The sequence below is a fragment of the Netta rufina genome, assembly GCF_964035555.1.
Source record: "Netta rufina genome assembly, chromosome: 1".
Lineage (NCBI taxonomy): Eukaryota > Metazoa > Chordata > Aves > Anseriformes > Anatidae > Netta > Netta rufina.
Window position 1 is genome coordinate 884,052 of NC_140123.1, and position 26,518 is coordinate 910,569.

At 65.4% G+C, this 26,518-nt stretch overlaps 5 protein-coding genes across 10 annotated transcripts; 3 read left to right on the plus strand and 2 right to left on the minus strand.

The window, feature by feature from the left end:
• Positions 1-2,754: 2,754 nt before the first annotated feature.
• LRRC51 (leucine rich repeat containing 51) lies at positions 2,755-4,449 on the plus strand (the record flags this gene model as incomplete). The annotated part of the gene is made up of 4 exons (XM_084304797.1): positions 2,755-2,830; positions 3,646-3,812; positions 3,902-4,050; positions 4,136-4,449. The coding sequence occupies 4 exons, from the start codon at positions 2,755-2,757 to the stop codon at positions 4,254-4,256; spliced, it is 513 nt and encodes a 170-aa protein (XP_084160923.1). The 3' UTR covers positions 4,257-4,449.
• Positions 4,450-4,765: 316 nt separating this feature from the next.
• On the minus strand, positions 4,766-22,793 carry LAMTOR1 (late endosomal/lysosomal adaptor, MAPK and MTOR activator 1). 2 transcript variants are annotated; one of them, XM_084284468.1, is made up of 6 exons: positions 22,787-22,793; positions 8,005-8,071; positions 7,326-7,471; positions 6,474-6,551; positions 6,238-6,364; positions 4,766-5,278 (listed from the first exon to the last, which is right to left on the minus strand). In XM_084284468.1, exons 2-6 carry the CDS (start codon positions 8,044-8,046, stop codon positions 5,186-5,188), a joined length of 486 nt encoding a protein of 161 aa, XP_084140594.1. In that variant the 5' UTR covers positions 8,047-8,071; positions 22,787-22,793; the 3' UTR covers positions 4,766-5,185. The 2 variants fall into 2 exon arrangements, with proteins under 2 accessions (XP_084140594.1, XP_084140593.1); XM_084284467.1 differs by lacking the exon at positions 22,787-22,793 and having other exon boundaries at positions 8,005-8,115.
• LOC311217851 (transmembrane O-methyltransferase homolog) lies at positions 13,279-15,420 on the plus strand (the record flags this gene model as incomplete). Its single annotated transcript, XM_084300205.1, has 3 exons — positions 13,279-13,540; positions 14,818-15,014; positions 15,100-15,420. 3 exons carry the CDS (start codon positions 13,279-13,281, stop codon positions 15,418-15,420), a joined length of 780 nt encoding a protein of 259 aa, XP_084156331.1.
• Positions 15,507-22,741, minus strand: ANAPC15 (anaphase promoting complex subunit 15). Of its 5 annotated transcripts, none has more exons than XM_084284486.1 (7): positions 22,601-22,741; positions 21,230-21,409; positions 20,166-20,261; positions 17,253-17,432; positions 16,342-16,401; positions 16,021-16,158; positions 15,507-15,800 (listed from the first exon to the last, which is right to left on the minus strand). In XM_084284486.1, the coding sequence occupies exons 4-7, from the start codon at positions 17,370-17,372 to the stop codon at positions 15,753-15,755; spliced, it is 366 nt and encodes a 121-aa protein (XP_084140612.1). In that variant the 5' UTR covers positions 17,373-17,432; positions 20,166-20,261; positions 21,230-21,409; positions 22,601-22,741; the 3' UTR covers positions 15,507-15,752. The 5 variants fall into 5 exon arrangements, with proteins under 5 accessions (XP_084140612.1, XP_084140615.1, XP_084140613.1 ...); XM_084284489.1 differs by having other exon boundaries at positions 21,230-21,397; positions 22,601-22,723; XM_084284487.1 differs by having other exon boundaries at positions 21,230-21,437; positions 22,601-22,685.
• LOC311221166 (folate receptor gamma-like) lies at positions 18,701-22,885 on the plus strand (the record flags this gene model as incomplete). Its single annotated transcript, XM_084304989.1, has 4 exons — positions 18,701-18,829; positions 20,094-20,282; positions 21,135-21,270; positions 22,593-22,885. The coding sequence occupies 4 exons, from the start codon at positions 18,701-18,703 to the stop codon at positions 22,883-22,885; spliced, it is 747 nt and encodes a 248-aa protein (XP_084161115.1).
• Positions 22,886-26,518: the final 3,633 nt, after the last annotated feature.

The window sequence follows — 26,518 nt, forward strand, 5'->3', positions numbered from 1 at the left end:
GCCCTGGGGGGCTTTAGGATGGGGGCAGCGTTTTGGACAGGCCCTGGGGGTGCTCGGCAAGAGGGTGCTGGGGTCCTGCAGCGACCCCGAGACCTGGGGGTTTGGGGTTTAAAGCACGGAGAGGGGTAAAAGTGATCTGAAAACCTCTCCCCTAAATCCAGCCTCCAGGAGAGGCAGTGGGGTAAAGAAAAAGGTGTGAGCCTGCATCGTGCTGAGCACTGGGGCAAGGCAAGCTGCATGACCCCACAAATTTTGGGGTCCCGGAGCTCCAGGCCGGGCCCGGGGCCTCTGCTCCTGGCCCTGGGCACCCCCGAGCTCCGGTCCCCAGCCCACCCCACAGCGTCCCCATTTGCTGTGGGGGATCACGGTTTGGGGAATTCCACCCCAAACTGCTCCCTGCTGGGATCCCGTGGCCTCGGGGGGATGGGGACAACGAAGGGGGGGTCCCCCTGGATGCGGGGGGGGAACACCCAGGGCTGTCCCCACTGCCCGGCCTTTATCAGAGCTTATCAGGACGGGTTCCCTGGGGGGATCCAGGCTGACTTTTCCCAATTTTTTCCTTTCCTGTGCCTTTTTTCCTCTTTCCTGTGCCGGATGGAGGTGAGGCTGACCTCATGGAGCCCCTGGGGCCTTGCTGGGGGCAGGACCAGTGCCTGCATCCCCCAGGTGATGGGATGGGGTCAAGATCACGGCCCCATAGCGGTGCCTGCAGCCCCCCCAGCACCTCTATGGGCATCCCCCTGACCCATGGGCTCACCTATAGAGCCCCAGAGGCATTTTAGGGCTGGAACAGCCCTCCAGGACCACCCCCACCCACCCCCTACCACCAATGTCCCCACCAAGCCCTGTCCCCAAGCACCACGTCCAACCTCTCCTTGAACACCCCCAGGGACGGGGACTCCCCCACCTCCCTGGGCAACCCGTCCCAAGGCCTGACCGCTCTTGCTGAGCAGAAATGTCTCCTCATTGCCAACCTGAGCCTCCCCTGGCACAACTCGAGGCCGTTCCCTCTGCTCCTGGCCCTGCTTCCCTGTGAGCAGAGGCCGCCCCCCCCCCCGCTCCCCACCCCTTCCTGTCAGGGAGCAGCAGCGAGGCCCCCCTCTCCTCTCCCCCTCCACCCCGCCTCTGCAGGCCCCGCCCCTCTGTACGCCCCTCCCCTCCCTTTAGGCCCCGCCCCCTTCTCTTACCGCCGATTCAAACCGCCGCTCCCGCCCCGCCTCGCGCCGCCATTGGCTGACGCAGTGCCGTGACGTCACGTTACGTCACGTGGGCGGGAGGGCGCGCGGCTGTGGGGCACGGAGGGGAGGGGGGGGGGGCGCCGCAAAGTCTCGGAGCGGGGCGCGGGTCTCGCGAGAGTTGCGGGGCGCGCGGCGGGGGGAGGGGCGTTGCCAGGGAGACGGAGGGGGGAGGGGAGGGGCCGCGGGGGGGGCGCCGGTGGGAACCGGGGGGGCACGGGGGGGACACGGGGACACGCGTGGGGTCGTGGGGGGGTCTTTTGGGGCACCGGGGGGGGCACGGGGACATTGGGAGATTTTTGGGGGCACGGGGGGGGCACTGGGACACGCGTGGGGTCGTGGGGGGACAAGTTTGGGGTACTGGGGACACTCGTGGGGTCGTGGGGGGGTCTTTTGGGGCACCGGGGGGGCATGGGGACACGCGTGGGGTTACTGGGGACATGTTTGGGGCACGGGGGGGGCACTAGGGACATGCATGGGGTCATGGGGGGACAAGTTTGGGGCACCGGGGGGGGCACGGGGACATGCGTGGGGTCGTGGGGGGTCTTTTGGGGCACCGGGGGGGGCACACGTGGGGCATAGGGGGGGCTTTGGGGGTATGGGGGGGCACGGGGGCACGCATGGGGTCGTGGGGGGACAAGTTTGGGGCACCAGAGGGGGGCACAGGGGCGCACATGGGGACATTGGGAGACTTTTGGGGCACGGGGGGGGGGCACAGGGACACACATGGGGTCGTGGGGGGGTCTTTTGGGGCATGGGGGGGGCACGGGGACACACGTGGGGTCATTGGGGGACAAGTTTGGGACACTGGGGTGCGGCACTGGGACATGCGTGGGGTCGTGGGGGGACATGTTTGGGGCACTGGAGGGGGCAGGGGGACACGCATAGGGTCATGAGGGGTCTTTTGGGGCACGGGGGGGATATGGGGAAACGCGTGGGGCCATTGGGGACCTGTTTGGTGCACTGGGGGGGGGGCACGGGGAGACGCGTGGGGTCATGGGGGGGTCTTTTGGAGCATGGGGGGGCATGGGGACACGCGTGGGGACATTGGGGACAAGTTTGGGGCACCGGGGGGGGGGGGCACAGGGACATTGGGAGACTTCTGAGGCACGGGGAGGCACTGGGAGACTTGTGGGGTCGTGGGGGGACATGTTGGGGGCATGGGGACACACGTGGCATCATGGGGGTCTTTTGGTGCATGGGGGGATATATGGACACGCATGGGGTCATGTGGGGACATGTTTGGGGTACCAGGGACACATGTGGGGTCATGGGGGGACAAGTTTGGGTAACGAGGACACGCATAGGGTTGTGGGGCGGGCTCCTATGGGGTCTCAAGGGGACACTTGGGGGCCCAGGGGGGGTCCCTTGGGGTACACGGCCATCCATGGGGCAGGAGCAGGGGCTGCCAGGGGGCTGTGAGCTATGGGGGGGGGGGGTGTTGGGGACAGGGGGGAGATTCGGGGTGCAGTGACCCCCCCGTGTGCCCCACAGCTGCCCGGTTGGGGTCCCCACAGCCATGCCGTGCCCCCCGCTGCCCCCCGAGCTCACGCCCCCCCTGGACTTCTCCTTCCAGCCCCTGCAGTCCCTGGACGGTGGGTGGGGGGGCGGGAAGGGGGACGGGTATAGGGACGGGTGTGGGTACTGACAGGGGTATGGGACGGGTACTGGGTACGGGTATGGGAAGGGGTGTGGGTACGGGTAGGGGTACAGATATGGGTATGGGTAGGGGCAGGGGTACAGCTGGGTATGGGTACAGGTATAGGAACGGGGTAAGGGTAGAAGTATGGGTACAGGCAGGGGTATGGGTATGGGTACAGACATGGGGTGTGGGTACAGATACAGGTACTGGGTACAGGGGTACAGGCACACGCACAGACAGGACTATGGGTACAGGAAGGGCTATGGGTACAGGTACGGGTACAGACGGGTATGGTGCAGGTATTGGGTACGGGTATAGGTACAGGCACGTGTACAGACGTGAGTATGGGCAGGGGAAGGGGTACGGGTATGGGAAGGGGAACAGACAGGGGTATGGGTACAGGCAGGGGAAGGGGCATGGGTATGGGTAAAGGTACAGGCAGGGGTATGGGTACACATACGGGTAGGGGCAGGGGTATAGGTACGGGTATGGGTACGGGGGTATGTGTATGGGTACAGGTATGGGTACAAGTGCAGGTATGGGCAGGGGTAGGGGTACAGGTATGGGTACAGGCAGGGGAAGGGGTAAGTATATGGATACGGGTATGGGGAATGGGTACGGGGACAGGCAGGGGTGTGGATATATGGACACATACCCCAATATGGGTACGGGTAGGGGCAGGGATATGGGTACAGGCACGGGTAGGGGCAGAGGCGTGTGTATGGGCAGGGGGCACCCCCTCACCCCCCCCTCACCCCACACCCCCAGATCTCCACCCCGCAGGCCGCCCCTCCCCCAGCCGAGGGCTGCGCCTGGCCTATGTGGGGCTGGGGGATCTGTGGGGGCTGCCCCCCACCCTACAGCGCCTGCTGGCAGCCCCCACGCAGCTGCGCTGGCTCGACCTCTCCTTCAACCGCCTGACCGCCATCGACCCGGTGCGTGGGGACGGGAAAACCCCCCGGGGGGGGGTCGTGGGGGCAGATCCTGACCCCTTTTTACCCCCCCACCCCATATTTTGGGGAAGGTGCTGGGCACGCTGCAGGGGCTGCAGAGCCTGAGCCTGCACGGGAACAACGTCGGGCGCCTGGACGAGGTGGACAAACTGCGGGCACTGCGGGCACTGCGCCGCCTGACGCTGCACGGGAACCCCATGGAGGAGGAGCAGGGATACAGGTAACGGGCTGGGGGGGCTGCAAATAGGGCCGGGACCCCCCCCCCGATCCATACAGCCATCCCACTGAGCCCCCCCTGCCCGCAGGCGTTACATGCTGGCCCTGCTGCCCTGGCTGCGCCGCCTGGATTTCAGCGCTGTCACCCGGCAGGAGCGCGGCGAGGCGGCCGCACGCAGCCGGCCCCGGGGCAGGGGGGCTCCCCCGTGAGCTGGGAATAAGGTGGGGAGGGGGCTGCAGGCATTGCAGCCCCCCCCTTTCCACCCCCAGGAGCCCAGCACCGCGGCGTTGTGCTCACCCCGAAACTGGGGGGGCACCTCCGGAGCCTCGCGGCCTCCTGGAGCCACCCGCAGGGATGTGCCCCCCCCTCCAGACCCCATTTGTGACCCCAATACATTTTTTTGCCCCCCCCCCGCAGTGCTGTGGTGACTCTGAGTACGAGGGCGTTTGGAGAAAACCAGCAGCCCCCACCCGAGCAGTGGTGCGGGGAGGGGTGGGAGCCCCAGTGGGGGACTGGTGCTGCCAACTGGGAGCACTGGGCGGGGCGGAGGCGCAGAGCAAACCCCAAAAGCAGAGCACATGGGGGGGGGGGCGAAGGGAAACCAGCAGGAGGATGGAGAGGGAAAAAAAAGAGGCACAAAACGCAGGGGGCACGGCCCCAGCCCCCCCCTGCCACGCGCCCCCAGCTCCGGCACGGGGCAGAGAAGAGAGGAGGCAGCCCTGGGTGAAGGTGTTTATCTACGGTGGCGAGAGAATAATAATTAAAAAACAAAACCGAGACCCAAACATGTAAAAATGAGGGAGGGGGGGGGCTGAAGCCACCGGGACCTGCAGGAGCCCGGCTGCAGCCCACCCTCCCCAGCAGGAGCGGCACCACGGCCCCCCCCCGGCACCGGGACCCCCGCCGTGGGCCTCGGGGTGCAGTGGGGCCGTGGGGGGACGCAGCCCCCTCCCCACTGACCCCCCAAACAGCGGGGATGAAGCCTTGGGGGTGGCGGTGATCGGTCGGAACCGGGCGTCTGTACAAGGTCTGTCGGGGCGAGGTGCCGCGGGGGGAGGAAATAAAGCCAAAAAGAGGGAAAACCAAACCAAAAAACCCAAACCCCCAGGCGGTGGAGCGGTGGTGTCGCGGGGCGGGCTCAGGGGATGCCAAACTGTACAACCAGTTCTTCTTTCGCATCCACGCGGATCTGAGAGAGCGCGCTGAAGGCGTAGGCGGCTATCCGGGACACCTGGGGGGAGAGGGGGCACCGGGGGAAAATTGGGGGGTTGGGGGGGGGAAAGAAAGGGAAAGAAATGGAGAGAGATGGAAAAGGGAAAAAATGGAGGGAGATGGAGGAGGGAAAAAGAAATGGGGACAGATGGAGAAGGGGAAAAAAGGGAGAAATGGAAAAGGGGAAAAAAGGGAGAGAGATGGAGGAGGGAAAAATGGGGAGAGATGGAAAAGGGAAAAATAAAGGGAGACAGATGGAGAAGGGAAAAAAATGGGGAGAGATGGAGAAGGGAAAAAGAAATGGGGAGAGATGGAAAAGGGAAAAAATGGGGAAAGGTGGAAAAGGGAAAAAATAGGAAAGAAGTGGGAGAGATGGAAAAGGGAAAAATAAAGGGAGAGATGGAAAAGGGATAAAGAAAGGGGGAGAGATGGAATAGGGGAAAAAAGGGGGAGAGATGGAGGAGGGAAAAAGAAATGGGGAGAGATGGAAAAGGGAAAAATAAAGGGAGACAGATGGAAAGGGAAAAAAAGGGAGAGATGGAGAAGGGGAAAATGGGGAGAGAAGGAAAAGGGAAATAAATGGGAAAGAAATGGGGAGAGATGGAAAAGGGAAATATAAAGGGAGAGAGATGGAAAAGGGAAAAAAATGGGGAGAGGTGGAAAAAGGGGGAAAAAAAGGAGAGATGGAAAAGAAATGAAGAGATGGAGAAGGGGAAAAAATGAAGAGATGGAGGAGGCGGCCCCATCCCCGCTGCCCCCCCAGGAGCGGGGTGCACGGGACGGGTCGCTGGGAGCTGTGGGGCTGGGAGCGGGGTCTGTATGGCCACAGGGCTCCCGGCGAGGGGACCAATGTCCTGGTGCCAACCCAGTCCAGCCGGAGGTGGCCCCCAGCTGCCACCAGCACGGCCACACCGTGAAGCTGCCACCTCAGGACCCGCACCCACCCGGGGGGGGGGTCTCCCCCCCTCGCCCCCTCACCTGCTGCAGGTCTGCGAAGGGCACGGGGTCGCTGGCGAGCACCTGGTGGGGCTGGTTGGTCAGCGAGGGCAGCAGCGGGAGCTTCTTCCAGTGCGTCAGGTTGGTGCTCAGCATGGCCAGGCGCGTGCTGCGGGCGGGGAGGGGCTCACAGAAACCCCCCCCCCAAAAAGGACGAGGCCACCAGCACCCCGAGGGGCTTCCAGCCTCCCCCCCGGGGGCACGGGGCAGGGTCTCACCTGTACTGCCTGGCCCTGTCCATGTACTCGTGCTGCTCCATCCCCTGTGAGTCCGCTGCCGACACGTCGATGATGTTGCTGCAGGGACAGGAGACAGCGAGGGCTCGCCCCGAGCCCCCCCCCAGGTGCCCCCCAGGTGCCGGCAGCACCCCCTGGGACCGGGGGGGGGACACACAGCTCCTGAGCCAGCAGAGCTGGGGCTGGAGGAGCCACTGAGGCAGGACGAGGGGCAGAGGCTGAAGCCTGGCAGGGGGGAGGCTTCGGGAAGAAATTGGGAAGAAATTGGGAAGAAATTGGGAAGAAATTCTGCCCGCTGAGGGCGCTGAGGGCCTGGCCCAGGCTGCCCAGAGGGGCTGGGGGTGCCCCCACTGCCTGTCACCAAGTCCTAAGCCATGTCCCCGCTGCTCCTCAACGCCTCCAGGGATGGGGGCACCCCCGGGCTGCCCCTCCCAGGGCCTGGGTACCAGAAATTCTTCCTCTCACCCAGCCCAAACCTCCCCTGGAGGAACCTGAGGGCGCTGCCTCGCGCCCTATCACTGAGATAAGGGACCGGCCCCTCCTCACAGGACTTGTGTCCCAGGCCCTTCCCCAGCTTCGCAGCCCTTCCCTGGCCACGCTCCAGGGCCTCGATGTCCTTCTGGCAGTGAGGGGCCCAAAGCTGAACCCAGCACTCGAGGGGCGGCCTCAGCAGAGCAGAGCCCAGGGGGACGAGCACCTCCCTGGCCCTGCTGGCTCACTCCAGGCTGACCCCTACGGATCCCGTTGTAGGAGCAGCTCCGGGGGCTCCCCCTCGGCTCTGGCCCCCCCCGAGCCGTGCAGCCAGCCCCCGCAGCGCCACGGCTCGGGGCTTACATGGCGGTTTTGGCGAGGATGGAGGACAGCATGGCCTGCTCGTCGGTGCGCGCTGCCGGCAGGCTGTGGTAGCTCTGCTCCGCGCCGTTCAGCACCTTGCTGGGGGGGCTGGCCGCCGGCTCCAGCAGCCGCTTCGTCTCCTCTTCCTGGGGGAAAAAGCAACGGGGTGGGGGGGGAGAAGGATGAAAATCAGCCCCAGCAGCCCCCAGCTCCCGTTTCGCTCTGCCCAAACCCTGCCGAGGCCCCCAGGCACCTCCAGCTCCCTCCAGCACCCCGGGGGGGGGCCGGTACCGGGGGGCTGCCAGCAGGACCGGGGGGGCTGCAGCCCCCCCACAGGCAGGGCAGCGGCTCCAGGCCCCCGGGGGGGGCCAAAATAACAACGGGGGAAGCAAAGCGAGGACGGGGGGTGGGGGGCGGTGACCGGGGGGGGGGCAAACCCAACCGGGACGGGGGCGGCGAGCACCGGGGGGCACCGAGGGGACACCGGGGGGGCCCCGCGGCCTGGTTGGGGCCTGCACCGGGGGCCTGGGGGCGCAGCCGGGGCCTGCACCCCCCCCGCAACAGGCCCAGACCTCACGGGCGGGGCCCCGGGAGCCGCTGAGGGGCGTTCGGGGGGCTCGGGCCCGGCCCCGGCCTCCCCCCGGTCCCTCCCGGTGCCCCGAGGGCCCCCCCCCCGCACCTGGTCGGAGGCCTCGGCCTCGCTGCTGTAGCAGCAGCCCATGGCGAGCCGCAGCAGGGCCCGGCCGCCCGCGCCCCGCCCGCCGCCGCCACTGCCGCCGCCGCTTCCGGTCCCGTGACCCAGCATTCCGCCCCGCCGTCACGTGGGCTGTTGGGAGCCAATGGGGAGAGGGGGAGAGGGAGCCGCTCCCCGCCCAGGCGCGGGGCGGTGGGGGGGGTCACGTGAGGGGCAGCCAATCAGGGAAAGGGAGGTGGACACGCCCCCTCGCGGATGGGGGGGGTGGGCGCGTGAGGGCTCGGTCACGTGGGGGCGGGGTGGGGGCGGGGCCTCGAGCGCGGGGGGCGGGGCTACCGGGCACCAGTGACACCAGTGACCCCAGGGCTCCCAGCCCAGTGCTCCCAGTGACCCCAGTGACCCCAGTGACCCCATCCCAGTGCTCCCAATGCTCCCAGCGTTCCCAGTGACCCCATCCCAGTGCTCCCAGTGACCCCAGTGCTCCCATCCCAGTGCCCCAGTTCCTCCCAGTAGCCCCGCTGCTCCCAGTGCTCCCAGTTCCCCCAGTGCCCCATTGCCCCCACCTCTCCCTTTGCCCCAGTACTCCCAGTTCTCCCAATTGTCTCCAGTTCTCTCAATGCCCCCAGTGTTCCCAGTATCCCCAGCTCCCCCAGTGCCCCCCACTGCTCCCCATACCCCCCATTGCCCCCAGTACCCCCCAGTACTCCCCCCCCAGGCCCCCCCCGTGGCCACCTCCTGCTCTTTGGGGGGGGGGGCTGCAGGGGGGGTCCTGCCTGCCCTGACATGGGGGCAGGGGGTGGGCTGCTGCCCTGCGATTTTTGGGGTTAAACAACCCCGGATTGGGGCAGGGCACATCCAGGAGGGGTGGGCGCAGACACCCGGGGCGCTGGTGGCCCCAATGTCCAGTGTCTGTCCCCAAAATCCAGCGTCCTTCCCCCAAAATCCCTTGTCCATCCCCAAAATCCAGCACCCACCCCCAAAATCCAATGTCCATCCCCCAAAACCTGCATCTGCTCCCAAAATCCACTGTCCATCCCCCCCAAATCCAGCGTCCATCTCCCAAATTCAGCATCCATCCTCCCAAATCCGGTGTCCATCCCCAAAATCCAACGCCCACTCCCCAAAATCCAGCACCTATCCCCAAAACCCATCATCCATCCCCAAAATCCAGTATCCAACCCAAAAATCCAGTGTCCATCTCCGAAAATCCAGCACCCACCCCCAAAATCCAGCATCCATCCCCCCTAAATCCAGCGTCCATCCCCCAAATTCAGCACCCATCCCCCAAAATCCAGTGTCCATTCCCTCAAAATTCGATGTCCACTCCCCAAAATCCGGTGTCCATCCCCCAAAATCCCACATCCATCCCCCAAAACCTGCACCCACCCCCAAAACCCAACATCCATCCCCCAGAATCCATCCCCCACCCCGTGCCCGCAGCCCCCCAGCCCCAGCCCCGGTGCCCCCAGCCCCAGCACTGGGATCCCGGTCCCAGCGCCCACCCCGCAGCCCCCAGCCCAGCCCCCCCAGCCCCCCCCACCCCATAACCCAGTCCCCCGTCCCCGCTGGGCCCCGTAACCGTAACCGGAGCCGCTGCGGCGAGGCGACGGCATCAATAATTGAGTGGGGAGCAGAGCACGGGGGGGGGACATTGGGGGCTCGGGGACGCTCTGAGCGCCGGGACAGGTGGGAGCCCCCCGAGCTGGGTATAGGGGCAGGGGGCACGGATGGGGATGAGGGGTGCGGGGTTGGGGCTGGGGGAGCCCCCGGGTTGGGTATTGGGGGCAGGGGGTGAGGTGGGGGGCATGGAGGGGGCTGTGGGGGGCATGGAGGGGGTTGTGGGGTCCAGGGTTGGGGTTAGGGGAGCCCCCAGAAGACCCCGAGTTGGGTACAGGGTCGGGGGGGGAGGCAGGGGGCATAGAGGGGGTTGTGGGGTCCAGGGTTGGGGTTAGAGGAGTCCCAAAGGGTCCCTGAGTTGGGTATGGGGTCAGGGGGCATGGAGGGGGCTGTGGGGTGTGGGGTTGGGGCTGGGGGAGCCCCTGAGGGTCCCTGTTTTGGGTCCAGGGTTGGGGGATGAGGGGTAAGGGGTATGGAGGGGCTGTGGGGGCATGGAGGGGGCTGTGGGGTCCGGGGTTGGGGCTGGGGGAGCCCCAAGAGCCCCCATGATGGGTACAGGGTTGGGGGGTGAGGGGCAGGGGACACGGAGGGGGCTGTGGGGTGTGTGGAGGGGGTTGTGGGGTGTGGGGTTGGGGCTGGGGGAGCCCCTCAGAGTCCCTGTTTTGGGTACAGGGGCAGGGGGCAAGGGGCGGGGGGAATGGAGGGGCCATGGGGTGCATGGAGGGGGCTGTGGGGTCCAGGGTTGGGGTTAGGGGAGTCCCAAAGGGTCCCTGAGTTGGGTACAGGGTTGGGGGGCACGGAGGGGGCTGTGGGGTGTGGGGTTGGGGCTGGGGGAGTCCCCAGGAGACCACGAGTTGGGTACAGGGTTGGGGGGCACGGAGGGGGCTGAGGGGTGTGGGGTTGGGGCTGGGGGAGCCCCTGAGAGTCCCTGTTTTGGGTACAGGGTTGGGGGGCGAGGGGCAGGGTGCATGGAGGGGCTGTGGGGTGCATGGAGGGGGCTGTGGGGTGTGCAGTTGGGGCTGGGGGAGTCCCCAGAGAGTCCCCGAGTTGGGTACAGGGTTGGGGGGCACAGAGGGGGCTGTGGGGTCCAGGGTTGGGGCTGGGGGAGCCCCAAGAGCCCCCATGTTGGGTACAGGGGGCGGGGGGTGAGGTGGGAACATAGAGGGGGTTGTAGGGTCCAGCTTTGGGGCTGGGGGAGCCCTGAGAGCCCCCGAGTTGGGCATGGGGTCAGGGGGTGAGGGGCAGGGGGCATGGAGGGGCTGTGGGGTGTGGGGTTGGGGGAGTCCCCAAGGGTCCCCAGGTTGGGTACAGGGGGTGAGGGGACACGGAGGGGGCTGTGGGGTGTGTGTGGGGGCTGTGGGGTACTGGGGGGGGGCTGCATGTTGCAGGGTGTGGGGTGTGCACTGTGGGGTGCAGGTTTTGGGGTGTAGGGGCAGCAGAACCCGTGTCTGTCCACGCAGCCATACGGGGTGCTGGTTTTGGGGTGCAGGTTTTGGGGTGCAGAGGGTCAGCAGAGCTGCTGTCTGTCTGTCCATCTGTCCGTCCCCTCCAGCCCTTGGAGACCCCCCCCAAGACCCGAGCACCCCGGGGTGCACCCCACATGCCCCGAGGGGGGTCCCAAAACCACACCAGGGGTTCCCAAAAATACATCAGGGGGATCCCAAAACCACACCAGGGGGGCCCAAAACCACACCTGGGGGTCCCAAAACCACGCTGGGGGGGATCCCAAATCCACACCAGGGGATCCCAAAACCACTCCAGGAGATCCCAAAACCACGCTGGGGGGGTCCCAAAACCACACCAGGAGATCCCAAAACCACACCAGGGGGTCCCAAAACCATATCAGGAGTTCCTAAAACCACACTAGGGGGTCCCAAACCCACACCAGGCGATCCCAAAACCACACCAGGAGGTCCCAAACCCACTCCTGGAGATCCCAAACCCACACCTGGAGATCCCAAGCCCACACCAGGAGATCCCAAACCCACACTAGGGGGTCCCAAACCCACACCTGGAGGGCCCAAAACCACACCAATAGATCCCAAAACCACTCCAGGAGATCCCAAAACCACACCGGGGGGGCCCAAAACCACACCAAGAGGTCCCAAACCAACACCAGGGGGTCCCAAACCCACACCAGGGGATCCCAAAACCACGCTGGGGGGGATCCCAAATCCACACCAGGGGATCCCAAAACCACTCCAGGAGATCCCAAAACCACTCCAGGGGATCCCAAAACCACACCAGGGGGTCCCAAAACCACACCAGGGGGTCCCAAAAACACACCAGGGGATCCCAAAAACACACCAGGGGGTTCCAAACCCACACCAGGGGGTCCCAAAACCACTCCAGGAGATCCCAAAACCACACAAGGAGATCCCAAAACCACACTAGGGGTCCCAAAACCACACCAGGAGGTCCCAAAACCACTCTGGGGGATCCCAAACCCACACCAGGGGGTCCCAAAACCACACCAGGAAACCCCAAACCCACACCAGAAGATCCCAAACCCACACCAGGAGGGCCCAAACCCACACCAGGAAACCCCAAAACCACACCAGGAAACCCCAAAACCACTCTGGGGGATCCCAAAACCACACCAGGCCACATCAGGAGATCCCATACCCACACCAGGGGGATCCCAAAACCAAACCTGGAGGGCCCAAAACCACTCCCGTAGATCCCAAACCCACACCAGGAGATCCCAAACCCACACCAGGGGGTCCCAAACCCACACCAGGGGGATCCCAAAACCACGCTGGGGGGGTCCCAAAACCACACCAGGAGGTCCTATAAACCACACAAAGAGATCCCAAAACCACACTAGGGGTCCCAAAACCACACCAGGAGGTCCCAAAACCACTCTGGGGGATCCCAAAACCACACCAGGCCACATCAGGAGATCCCATACCCACACCAGGGGGATCCCAAAACCACACCTGGAGGGCCCAAAACCACTCCTGTAGATCCCAAAACCACACCAGGAGATCCCAAACCCACACCAGGGGGTCCCAAACCCACACCAGGGGGTCCCAAACCCACACCAGGGGGTCCCAAACCCACACCAGGGGGTCCTATAAACCACACAAGGAGATCCCAAAACCACACTAGGGGTCCCAAAACCACACCAGCAGGTCCCAAAACCACACCAGGGGATCCCAAAACCACACCAGGGGGATCCCAAAACCACACCAGGGGGATCCCAAAACCACACCAGGCCACATCAGGAGATCCCATACCCACACCAGGGGAATCCCAAAACCAAACCTGGAGACCCCAAAAACACACCAATAGATCCCAAAACCACACCAAGAGGCCCCAAAACCACACCAGGGGGGCCCGAAACCACACCAGGGGGGCCCGAAACCACACCAGGAGGTCCCAAAACCACACCAGGGGGTCCCAAAAACACACCAGGGGATCTCAAAACCACACCAGGGGGTCCCAAACCCACACCAGGGGGTCCCAAACCCACACCAGGAGGTCCCAAACCCACACCAGGCCACACCAGGAGGTCCCAAACCCACACCTGGAGGTCCCAAAACCACGCCAGGAGATCCCAAAACCACACCAGGGCATTCCCAAACCCCAACTGGTTTGGGGACAGAGCTGCTGCCCATCGCCCACCCCTCTCCCCAGGCCATGGTGTCCGCGGTGCTGGCCCTGGCCTTCGTGCCCCTGCTGCTGACGCTGCTGCTGCGCTACCGGCACCTCCTGGCGCTGCTGCTGCGCGCGGTGCTGCTGGGCTGGCTGCGGGACCGCCTGAGCGGGGTGCCCCGCGAGCAGCGCGCCTTCCAGTACCTGCTGGCCAACGCCGTCCCCGGAGACCCCCGCCACGTCCTGAGCACCTTCGACCGCTGGAGCCAGCGCTGCGAGCACCTCAGCTGCGTGGGGCCCGTCAAAGGTGAGCGGGAGAGGGTGGCCGGGGTGGTGGTGGCACGGTCACGGTGTTGTTAGAGTGGTTTTGGCACATCTGGCACGACCACGGCGCTGCCACAAGGGTTGTGGCACTGTTGACACAGCCACGGCACATTTGGCATAGCCACGGCACTTCTGGCACAGCCACGGGGCTATTTCAAAGCCGTGGCACTGCTGGCACAGCCCTGGCCCCTATTTCAGGGCCACAGAATATTTGGCACAGCTGTGGTGCTTGTGGCAAAGCCACGGTGCTGCAAACACAAGCAGGGCACTGCTGACACAATTGTGGCAGTATTTTAAAGCCACGGCACGTTTGGCACAGCCGTGGCACTTTTGGCACAGCCACAGCATTGCTGGCAGAGCCGTGGCACTATTTCAAAGCCACAGCATGGTCGGCACAGCCGTGGCACTTTTGGCACAGCCACGGTGCTCTTTCAAAGCCGTGGCAACGTGGGCACAGCCGTGGCACTGCCAGCCAAGCTGGGGTTGTGCTGGCAGCTGTGGCACAGCCAGCACAACCCTGACGCTATTTCAAAGCCACGGCACGTTTGGCACAGCCATGGCACTTCTGGCACAGCCACGGTGCTATTGCAAAGCTGTGGCACTGCTGGCACAACTGTGGCACAATTCCAGAGCCACAGCACATTTGGCACAGCTGTGGCACTTTTGGCACAACCATGGTGTTATGGGAGAGCTGTGGCACCATTGGCACAGCCATGGCACTGCCGGCATAGCCACGGCACTATTTCAGAGCCACGGCATGTTTGGCACAGCTGTGGCACTTTTGGCACAGCTGTGGCACTGCTGGCACAGCCACAGTGCTCTTTCAAAGCCGTGGCACCATTGGCACAGCCATGGCACTGCCCACGTAACCACGGCACTATTTCAAAGCCACAGCACGTTTGGCACAGCCGTGGCACTTTCGGCACAGCCACGGTGCTATTTCAAAGCCATGGCAGTATTAGCACACCCGTGGCACTATTTCAAAGCCACGGCACATTTGGCACAGCCGTAGCACCGCAGCTGTGCCAAAAGTGCCATTTCAAAGCCACGGCATTGTGGCACAGCCGCGGCACTGCCCGCAAAGCCACGGTGCCATTTCAAAGCCACGGCACGTTTGGCACAGCCGTGGCACTGCCAGCACAGCCACGGTGCCATTTCAAAGCCGTGGCCCTGCCCGCCGAGCCGTGGCACTTTGGGCAGAGCCACGGCGAGCCCCCCACCGGCACAGGGGGCTCTGAGTGCCACGCCGTGCCGTGCCAGGCCAGCTGCTGGAGCGGCTGCTGTGCGAGCGGGCGCCACGCACCGTGCTGGAGCTGGGCACCTACTGTGGCTACGGCACCGTGCTGATGGCCGCCGCCATGCCCCCCGGCGCCCGCCTCTACACCGTGGAGCCCGACCCCCGGCACGCCGCCGTGGCCGAGAAGGTGATCCGCCTGGCCGGCTTCGACGAGGAGAAGGTGAGCAGCAGGGTGGGGGGAACCCCCAGCGCCACGGGGGCTGGCGAGGAAGCCGAGGGTCCTTCCTCACCCTCTCCTCGTGCAGGTGGAGCTGATCGTGGGCCCCTCGGCCGAGGTGATCCCGCGGCTGCGGGAGCGGCACGGGCTGCAGCGAGCCGATTTCGTCTTCATGGACCACTGGAAGCGCTGCTACCTGCGGGACCTGCGGCTGCTGGAGGAGCACGGGCTGCTGGCCGAGGGGGCCACGGTGCTGGCCGACAACGTGGTCTTCCCCGGGGCGCCGCGTTTCCTGCAGTACGCCCGGAGCTGCGGCCGCTACCGCTGCCGGGTGCACCGAGCCAGCCTGGAGTACTGCCCCGCCATCCCCGACGGCGTGGCCGAGCTGCGTTACCTCGGCCCGCGTTGAGACAGCACCGGGGAGGGCCCTGGGGCTGCAGGAAGGGGGGAGAGCACAGGTAGGGAGGGGTCGCGAGCACCCGAAGCAGATTTGGGTCTGTTTCCTAAAAAAAAAAAGTGTTTATTACAAAAGTGCTGCGTTGCTCTGGTGCCCCCACCCTGCTGTGAGTGGTGCTGTGTGCCCGTCGGTGCCACCGGGGTCCTCAGCCCCGCCGGGGGGCTCCGTGCCCGGCCCCCTGTGGGATGCAGCAGGAGCAGGAGCAGCCCCCAGCCCCAGGGTGGGCAGTGGGGCAGGAGCTGCCCCCCCCCAAGTCTCTCCAGGTCGGTCGGGACGCGGTGGTTTCAGATCATCCACTGGTCTTGATCCTGCTCGGCCCCCTCCATGTCCACCTGGGGAGGGAAGGGGTGGACGTGGGGCACACACACGGGCAGAATGAGGCAGGAATTGGGGGCAGGGTGGGGACACGGGCAGCTGCTCCCCGGGACAAGCAGAGCAGCGGGGAGGAATCCTTCCTCTGAGGGTGCTGAGGCCGGGCCCAGACTGTCCCCAGGAGCTGGGGACAGCCTGGGCACGGGGGGGGGGGGCTGGGTGGGATTTAGGGCCACTCACCTCGTTGATCTCCCCGTCGTCAGGGGACTCGTTGTAGTCGTTCATCTCATCCATATCCTGCATGTCCTCATCGTCCTCGGAGTCCTCCTCGCTGTCCTCATCATCCTCATCGTCCTCCTCCTCCTCCTCGTCGTAGTGCTGCGGGTGTCCCGGCGCTCAGGGCGCTGCGGTGCCGCGTCCCACCACACCCCACAGCCCCCCACCCGTCACAGCGGGGCATCCAACAGCCCAGCCCCCTCTGCAATCACCCCAAACCCACCCCAGGCTCCCGCTGCACCCCCCCGTGGGGTGACAACGGCCCCGTGGCACGGCTGCACCCACCTCAGAGGCCGGCTTCCCGATGGGCACCAGGTTGTTGTCCTTCTCTGCGATGCTCTGCAGCTGGTGAGGGAGAAGAGGGGGGGTCAGTGTGAGGGAGGGAGACCCCCACCACGAAACACACACAAAGCAAGGCGCCCCCACAGCCCCTGTCCCCAGAAATGTCCCCAGAAAGTGACCCAGGAAGGGACCGGGCAGCTGGGGGCAGCCTAAAGCTGTCACAGAAGCCACGAGGCTACTGGGGACACATCCCCTGGACGCGGTGCTCAGCCCAGCACAGGGGGACTGGGCTGGCTGGGGGTGTCCCTGCACCCTGCTGGCATCGAGGGATGGAATCAGTCTGCCCCTAACGAGGCCTCTGCTGGGCAGGACGGGCACAGCTGCTGGGGGTAATTAGAGCTCAATTAAAACACCCAGCGCCTCGGAGGCAGCGGGACACTGAACATCTCCCAGGTGTTTTGTTGCTTTTAAGCTGAGTAAAGTGACTTAATTTGGCTGGGGTAATTTAATCACCGAGTCACTTGCTTTGTTTTAATCAATTTAACGGTGTCTCCCCCCTCATTCCCGTGGGCCGTGGCACCGCACTGGCAGCACGGGGCACTCGCAGGGCACCAGTACAACAGCCACCCGCCCTCTGGGGGGGGGGTTAATTAACGACTGGCTAATTAAGCAGCCCCGTTTCGGCACCGCTCTGCCCCTGCAGGCCCCGGCGGCTGCTGGAGCCCCCGCGGAGGAGCCCCCAGCCCCTCTCTGGGCACCCGCCCGGCACAGCAGTGCTGCCTGGGGCCCAGAGGGCACCTCCCGGGCTCCAGGCTGGGCCCGGGGCCTCTGCTCCTGGGCCTGGGCACCCCCCGAGCAGGCCCCGGCCGCCACAGGGGGTCTGGGCGGGCCGCCCCCCGGCCCCAGCCCCGCACCCAGGCCTGGTGCTGCTGCTCCTGCTGCTGCAGCTCGCCCTCGTCCCCGCAGGGCCGGTCCAGGTTGAACCACAGCGGCTCCGTCAGGCGCGGCAGCAGCGACGGGAACAGCGTCGACATGGCGCCGCCCTGCCCGGCCCGCCGCCCGCCCGGAAATGCCGCCCCGACCCGGAAGCACTTCTGTGTATACGGGGAGGTGAGGGGGGGCGTGTCCCGGTGCGGCGCATGCGCAGAGCGCCGCCCGCCATCGCGCGGGGAGGGGGGAGCGCCGCGAGGCCACGCCCACGGGACGCAGAAGGAGGGAGGGGGGCGTGGCCTGCACTCAGGGGGCGCGGCCTGTACACAGGGGGCGTGGTCTAGGCTCTAGGGGGCGTGGCCAAGCCGTGATTGACAGCTGGAGCGCGGGGAGCCGCGTGGCGCGGGGGGGACAGCACCGGGGGAGGGCGGGGGGCGGGGGGACCCCCCCAAAACGGGACCCCCCCGGGAACTGGGACCCCCTCTGGGGCTCTTGGGACCCCCCACACACATTGGGACCCCCCCCCAGGCACCAGGACCCCCCCGGGGCTCTCGGGACCCCCCCCCACAGGCACTGGGACCCCCTGGGGCTCTTGGGAGCCCCCCACATACACACCAGGACCCCCCCCGGGGCTCTGCGGACCCCCCCCAGGCACCAGGACCCCCCCCCCCAGGCACTGGGACCCCCCATGTGGCTCTCGGGACCCCCCCAGGGCTTTTGGGACCCCCCCTACACACACCAGGACCCCCCCCCCGGGCACTTGGGACCCCCCCCAGGCACCAGAACCCCCCCAGGGCTCTTGGCCCCCCCCCATGCACAACAGGTGTCCCCCCCCGTCTCTTGGGACCCCCACCCCAGACACCAGGACCCCCCCCGGGCTCTTGGGACCCCCCCTCCCTGACGCACCAGGAACCCCCCAGCCACTGTGACCCCCCCTCAGGGCTCTTGGAAGCCCCCCCCAGGCACCAGGACCCCCTTGGGGCTCCCTGGACCCCCCCTACACACACCAGGACCCCCCCAGGGCTCTCAGGACCCCTCCCCAGGGACCTCAAGACCCCCCCACACCCCAGTACCCCCCCCCACCCCAATACCCCCCCACCCCCAATGCCACCGCCCTGCCACCACCACACCCCAACGGGGCCGCGGGGTCACCGGGGTCACCGCCGTGCCGGGAGGGGTCAAAGGAGGTCACAGGGCGGAGGGGGGGGGGGGGGGGCAAATCCTTCCCACTCCCCCCCCGTGCCTGGCACCAACCCGTGGCCAAGGGTCGTGCCGTGCCACCACGTGCGGCTCGGGGACTTTGTCCCCGCAGCGGGGCCGTGGGGACAGGGACATCGCCCCGCTGCCGTCCCGGTGTCCCCGGTGGTGTCCCCGGTGGTGTCCCCGGTGGTGTCCCCGGTGGGTGTCCCCGGTGTCCCCCCCCCCCATGGTGATGGTGCCCCCCTGGGCCCTGCTGGCGCTGCTGGCGCTGGCGTGGGCGCAGGACTCGCTGCTCAACATCTGCATGGACGCCACGCACCACAAGAGCAGCCCCGGCCCCGAGGGGCTCCTCTACGGCCAGGTGAGCTCGGCACCCCCCCCCACAGTGCCCCCACGGTGCCCCCACGGACCCCCCCCAGTGCCATCCTAGACCCCCTCGGTGCCACCCCAGAGCCCCCCGGTGCCATCCCGGAGCCCCTCGGTACCCTTGGTGCCCCCGTGGTGTCACCCTGGCCCCCCTTGGTACCCTCCTGAACTCCCCCGGTGCCACCCTGGACCCCCTTGGTGCCCCCTCGGTGCACTCTCGGACCCCCTCGGTGCCATCCTGGCCCCCCTTGGTACCTTCCTGGACCCCCTCAGTACCCTTGGTGCCCCCTCTGTGCCATCCTGGACCCCCCTTGGTGCCCTCCTGGACCCTCTTGGTGCAATCCCAGACCCCCCTGGTACCCCCCTGGGCCCCCTTGATACCCTTGGTACCCCCTCAGTGCCATCCCAGACCCTCCTTGTGTCATCTTGGACCCCCTTGGTACCCTCCCAGACCCCCTCAGCATCCTCAGTGCCCCCTTGGTGCCCTCCTGGACCCCCTTGGTACTCTCGGTACCCCCGTGGTGCCAACCCAGACCCCCCCACTACCTTTGGTGCCCCCTTTGTGCTATCCTGGACCCCCTCAGTGCCATCCTGGACCCCCCCAGTACCCTCCCAGGTTCCACCAGTGCCACCCCAGACCCCCTTGGTACCCTCAGTGCCCCCTTGGTGCCATCCTGGACCCCCCCCAGTGCCCTCCCGGACCCCCTCAGCATCCTCAGTGCCCCCTTTGTGCCATCCCGGCCCCCCTTGGTACCCTTGGTGTCCCCTTGGTGCCCTTCTGGACCCCCTCGGTGCCATCCCAGATCCCATTGGTGCCACCCCGGACCCCCTTGGTACCCTCAGTGCCCCCTTTGTGCCCTCCCAGACCCCCTTGGTGCCCTCCTGGACCCCCTTGGTACCCTTGGTGCCCTCCTTGGTGCCCTCCTGGACCCTCTTGGTGCCACCCCAGACCCCCTCGGTACCCTCAGTGTCCCCTCGGTGCCATCCCAGACCCCCCCAGTACCCTCCCAGATCCCACTGGTGCCACCCCGGACCCCCTCAATACCCTCAGTGCCCCCCCAGTGCCATCCTGGACCCCCCTCAGTACCCTCCTGGATCCCCTTGGTACCCTCGGTGCCCCCTCGGTGCCAACCTGGACCCCCTTGGTGCCATCCCGGACCCCCCCAGTACCCTCCCAGACCCCCTCAGTGCCCTCCTGTCCCCCCTCGGTGCCCCCTGGGTGCCCCCCCCGGTGGGTGCTGACCCCCCCCACCCCGCAGTGCGTGCTGTGGAAGGACAACGCGTGCTGCACGGCCAACACCAGTGAGGAGGCGCACCGGGACCAGTCCTACCTCTACAACTTCAACTGGGACCACTGCGGGGCCATGCCCCCCCGCTGCAAGCGCCACTTCATCCAGGACACCTGCCTCTACGAGTGCTCGCCCAACCTGGGGCCGTGGATCGTGCAGGTGGGGGGTTTGGGGGGAATGGGGGGGGTTGGGGGAAATGGGGGGGTTGGGGGAAATGGGGGGGGGGTTGGGGGAAATGTGGGGGTTTGGGGGAAATGGGGGGGGTTGGGGGATTTGGGGGATTTGGGGGAAATGGGGGGTTTGGGGGAAATGGGGGGTTTGGGGGAAAGGGGGGGGGTTGGGGGATTTGGGGGAAATGGGGGGTTTGGGGGAAAAGGGGGGATTTGGGGGAAATGGGGGGGGTTGGGGGATTTGGGGGATTTGGGGGAAATGGGGGAAATGGGGGGATTTGGGGGATTTGGGGGAAATGGGGGGGTTTGGGGGAAAATGGGGGATTTGGGGGAAATGGGGGGGGTTGGGGGAAATGGGGGGTTTGGGGGAAATGGGGGGATTTGGGGTGGAAAAGGGGGCATTTGGGGGATGCGGGGGGATGCGGGGGATGCGGGGGGATTTGGGGAGTGGGCTTTTGGGGGGTTCTGGGGTTGATGCGCTCAGCCCCAGGTCCTGCAGACGGACTCGAGCAGGCGCCGGGGTGGAAAACAGGAGATTTGGGGGAAAAGGGGGGATTTGGGGGAAAAGGGGGGATTTGGGGGATGCGGGGGCATTTGGGGGAAAAGGGGGGATGCGGGGGAAAAGGGGGGATTTGGGGAGTGGGCTTTTGGGGGGGTTCTGGGGTTGATGCGCTCAGCCCCTGGTCCTGCAGATGGACTCGAGCAGGCGCCGGGGTGGAAAAGGGGAGATTTGGGGGAAAAGGGGAGATTTGGAGGATCCGGGGGGATTTGGGGAGGGGGGTTTTGGGGAGAGGGGTTTCGGGGGGGTCCGGGTTTGGCACGCTCAGCCCCGGCCCCGCAGACGGACTCGAGCTGGCGCCGGGAGCGCATCCTGCACGTGCCGCTGTGCCGCGAGGACTGCGAGCAGTGGTGGGAGGACTGCCAGGACGCCCTCACCTGCAAGGTCAACTGGCACAAGGGCTGGAACTGGACCTCGGGTCAGTGGGGTCAGCGGGGTCAGCGGGGTCAGCGGGGGTCAGCGGGGTCAGCGGGGTCAGCGGGGGTCGCCGGTGGGGTCTGGATTCCTCAGTGCCTGGGGTGTTCCCTTGGATCCGGGTGGTGGGGCTGGGGATCGTGCTGGGGGTTGGGAGTGGGGCTGGGGTCGCTGTGGGGTTGGGGGACACCATGGGGTTGGGGGGTCCTTTTGGGGTCGGGGGTCTCCATATGGCCGGGAGTCCCTGTGGGGTTGGGGTCCCTTTGGGGTTGGGGATCCCCATATGGCCAGGAGTCCCTGTGGGGCTGGGGGTCCTTATGGGGTGGGTGTCCCTATGGGGTTGGGGGTCTCTGTGGGGGCTGGGGGTCCCTTTGGGGCTGCGCTCCTCATGGGGTTGGGGGTCCCTGTGTGGTTGGGGTCCACATGGGGCTGGGTTCCCTTTGGGGCTGGGGGTCTTTGTGGGGTTGGAGGTCCCTATGGGGTTGGGGGTCCCCATATGGCCAGGAGTCCCTTTGGGGCTGGGGGTCCTTGTGGGGTTGGGGGTCCCTGTAGGGTTGGGCATCCCCTGTGGGACTGGGGGTCCCCAAGGGGCTGAGGGTCCCTGTGGGACTGGGGGTCCCTTTGGGGCTGGGGGTCCCTGTGGGATTGGGGGTCCCCATGGGGCTGGGGGTCCCTATGGGGTTGGGTGTCCCCAAGGTGCTGGGCTCCCTGTAGGATTGGGCATCCCCTGTGTGTCTAGGGTTTCCCATGGGGCTGGGGTCCCCTTGGGGCTTTGGGGTGGGTGCCAGCGGGGTGGTCACTGTCCCCCTGTGCACCCCCCACACCCCCCCACACCCCCACTCCCCCCCCCCTTCACGTCCACCTCTCCACCACCACCCGCCATGACCCCAAACCTCCCCCAACTCCCCTTGTATGACCCCAAACCCCCCTGTAACCCCCCCGTAACCCCCCCCATAACCCCCCACAACCCCCATATAACCCCCCATAACCCCCCTATAATCCCCCAACCCCCCCCTATAACCCTCCCTAACCCCCCTAACCCCCCCAGGCACCAACCAGTGCCTCTCCACCAACACCCGCCATGACCCCAAACCTCCCCCAACTCCCCTTGTATGACCCCAAACCCCTCCATAACCCCCCTATAACCCCCCATAACCACCCCATAACCCCCCCTAACCCCCCCAGCCACCAACCAGTGCCCGCGGGGCGCCATGTGCCAGAAGTTCCAGTACATCTCTCCACCAACACCCGCCATGACCCAAACCGCCCCCATCTCCCCCTGTATGACCCCAAACCCCCCTGTAACCCCCCCTAACCCCCCCCCAGGCACCAACCAGTGCCCGCGGGGCGCCATGTGCCAGAAGTTCAAGTACGTCTTCCCCACGGCGGCCGCGCTGTGCGAGGAGGTCTGGTCGCACTCCTACCGCTACAGCCCCGCGCGGCGCGGCAGCGGCCGCTGCATCCAGCTCTGGTTCGACCCCGTGCTGGGCAACCCCAACGTGGAGGTGGCTCGCTTCTACGCCGCCCGCGCCCCCCGCCCCGCGCCCCCCCGCCACCCTGCTGCTGCTCCTGGGCCTGCTGGTGGCCCCCCCTGTGTTGTTCTGGGGGTGATTGGTTGATTTTTGGGGGGGTTTGTGGGGTTTGTGGGGTGGTGCGTTTTGGAGAGGTTGGGAATAAAGGCGGTGCGCACAGAAGGGCTCAGTGGGGTTTTTTGGGGGGTTTGGGGGGGTGATGGGGGGTGTGGGGGTGTCCCCCTTCAAGCAGTGCGTCCAAGGGGTGTGGGGGGGTTGGGAGAGGGGGGTGATTTGTTAATTTTTGGGGAGGTTTATGGGGTTTGTGGGGTGGTGGCGCGGTGCGTTTTGGAGAGGTTGGGAATAAAGGCGGTGCGCACAGAAGGGATCAGTGGGGGTTTTTGGGGGGCGATTGGGGGGGGGTAATGGGGTGTGTGGGGTTGTGGGGGTGTCCCCCCCCCACAGTGTGTCCAAGGGGTGTGGGGGGGTTGGGAGAGGGGGGTGATTTGTTAATTTTTGGGGGGGTTTGTGGGGTTTGTGGGGTGCGTTTTGGAGAGGTTGGGAATAAAGGCGGTGCGCACAGAAGGGCTCAGTGGGGGTTTTTGGGGGTTTGGGGGGGGTAATGGGGGTGTGGGGGTGTGGGGGCAGCGGTGCTCGCCCTCTCCATGCGCCCTGTGGGGTCAGGGTGACCCGTGTCCACCCCCGTGTCACCCCCATGTCCCCACTGTCACTCCCCACGTCCCCCAGTGTCACACCCCATGTCCCCCCCAATATACCCATGCCCCCATATCAGCCCCATATCCCCAATGTCACTCCCAATGCCCCCCCATGTCCCCAATGTCACCCCCATATCCTCAATGTCACCCTCGATGTCCCCCCATGTCCCCAATGTCACCCCCACATCCCCAATGTCACTCCCCATGTCGCCCAGTGTCACCCCCCGTCCCCATGTCCCCACCCCATATCCCAATGTCACCCCCATGTCCCCCCGATGTCCCCAGTGTCACACCCCATGTCCTCCCCACGTCCCCATGTCACCCCTCATGTCCCACTGTCACACCCCACATGCCCCCCCGTGTCACCCCCATGTCCCCACTGTCACAGCCCTCGTCCCCATGTCACCCCCACATCTCCAGTGACACCCCCATGTCACCCCCACGCCCCCCAGTGCCACACCCCATGACCCCAATGTCACCCCCATGTCCCCAATGTTACACCTCATGTCCCCATGTCCCACCCCATGTCACCCCCATGTCCCCAATGTCCCCCCCACGTCCCAATGTCACCCCCATGTCCCAGTGTCCCCCCCTTGTCCCCCCCATGTCCCAGTGTCCCCCCCGTGGCCCTCCCACGTCCCCAATGTCCCCCCCACGTCCCCATGTCCCACCCCATGTCCCCCCCATGTCCCCCCCGTGCCCTCTGCCCCAGGCTGTCTCCCTGGGGTCCCCCACTTTGGCCCGGGGGTCCCCATGGGGCGCTCCCCCCGTGCCAGGGGGCAGGGGCCGACGCAGCCCCCAGCAGGCGGGGACAGCGGCACGCGGGGCCCCACGGGGCGGGCAGGGCCGAGCCGTGCCAAACCGTGCCAAATTGTGCCAAACAATTCTGAACCGTGCTGAACCGTGCCAAAGAGTTCTGAACCGTGCTGAACCGTGCTAAACTGTTCTGAATTGTGCTGAACTGTGCCGAGCTGTGCCGAGCCATCCTGCACAGTGCTGTGATGTGCCGGACCGTGCCATGGTGAGTGGTGCTGAAGTGTGCTGAACCATGCCGATCTGTGCCAAACCGTGCCAAACTGTTCTGAACCGTGCTGAGCTGTGCTGAACCGTGCTGGGCCATCCTGCACGGTGCTGTGCTGTGCCAGACCGTGCCGTGCTGAGCGGTGCTGAACTGTGGTGAACCATGCTGAGCCATGCCAAACTGTGCCGAACCATGCCAAACTGTTCTGAACCGTGCCGAACCATGCTAAATTATTCTGAATCGTTCTGAACCATGCTGAACTGTGCCAAATTGTGCCAAACTGTGCTAAACGGTTCTGAATCTTCTGAACTGTGCTGAATTGTGCTGAACTGTGCCAAACCGTGCCAAACCGTGCCAAACTGTTCTGAACCGTGTTGAACTGTGCCGAACCGTGCCGAACCGTTCTGAATTGTTCTGAACCATGCTGAACCATGTTAAACCGTGCAAACTGTCCTGAACCGTGCCAGACTGTGCTGCAGTGTGCTACACAGTTCTGAGCTGTGCTAAACAGTGCTGAATCATGCTGGACCATGCCGAACCGTGCTAAACTGTTCTGAACCGTGCCGAACCGTGCCAATCTGCACCAAACCGTGCTGAACCATGCCAAACTGTGCCAAACTGCTCTGAACCGTGCTAAACAGTTCTGAACTGTGCTGAACAGTGCTGAATCATGCTGGACCATGCCGAACCGTGCTAAACTGTTCTGAATCGTTCTGAACCATGCTGAACTGTGCCGAACCTTGCCAATCTGCGCCAAACTGTGCCAAACCATGCCAAACTGTGCCAAACTGTTCTGAACCGTGCTGAACCGTGCCGAACTGTGCCAAACTGTGCTGAACCGTGCTGATCTGCACCAAACCGTGCCGAACCATGCCAAACTGTGCCAAACCATGCTAATCAGTTCTGAACCATGCTGAACTGTGCCGAACCGTGCCAATCTGCGCCAAACTGTGCCAAACTCCTCTGAACTGTGCTGAACCGTGCCAAACTGTTCTGAACCATGCTAAACACTTCTGAATCATGCTGAACTTCGCCAAACTGTGCTAAACTGTTCTGAACCGTGCTGAACCGTGCCGATCTGCACCAAACTGTGCTGAACCATGCCAAACTGTGCCAAACTGTTCTGAACCGTGCCAAACTGCTCTGAACCGTTCTGAACCGTGCTGAGCCATGCTGATCTGCACCAAACTGTGCTGAACCATGCCAAACTGTGCCAAACTGCTCTGAACCGTGCTAAACAGTTTTGAACTGTGCTAAACAGTGCTGAATCATGCTGGATCATGCCGAACCGTGCTAAGCTGTTCTGAATCATTCTGAACCGTGCCGAACTGTGTGTGCCAAACCATGCTAATCAGTTCTGAACCATGCTGAACTGTGCCGAACCGTGCCAATCTGCGCCAAACTGTGCCAAACTCCTCTGAACCGTGCTGAACCGTGCCAAACTTTTCTGAACCGTGCTAAACACTTCTGAACCGTGCTGAACTTCGCCAAACCGTGCTAAGCTGTTCTGAACCGTGCCGAGCCGTGCCGATCTGCACCAAACCCTGCTGAACCATGCCAAACTGTGCCAAACTGTTCTGAACCGTGCTGAACCGTGCCGAACTGTGCCAAACTGTGCTGAACCGTGCTGATCTGCACCAAACCGTGCCGAACCATGCCAAACTGTGCCAAACCATGCTAATCAGTTCTGAACCATGCTGAACTGTGCCGAACCGTGCCAATCTGCGCCAAACTGTGCCAAACTCCTCTGAACCGTGCTGAACCGTGCCAAACTCCTCTGATCCGTGCCGATCCGCTCCGATCCGTTCCGATCCGCCCTCCTCCTCTCCCCACCCCTCCCTTTCCCGCCCCACCCCCCCTTCCCCCCCCCCTCGTTACCTCCCCCCCTACTTCGCCCCTCCCTCCCCCACCCCCCCCACCAACCCCTCCCCCCGCCCCGCCCCCCCCCTCTCCCCGCCCCATCGGTGCCCCCCCCGCCCCCTGCCGGTGCCCCCGCCCCTCCCC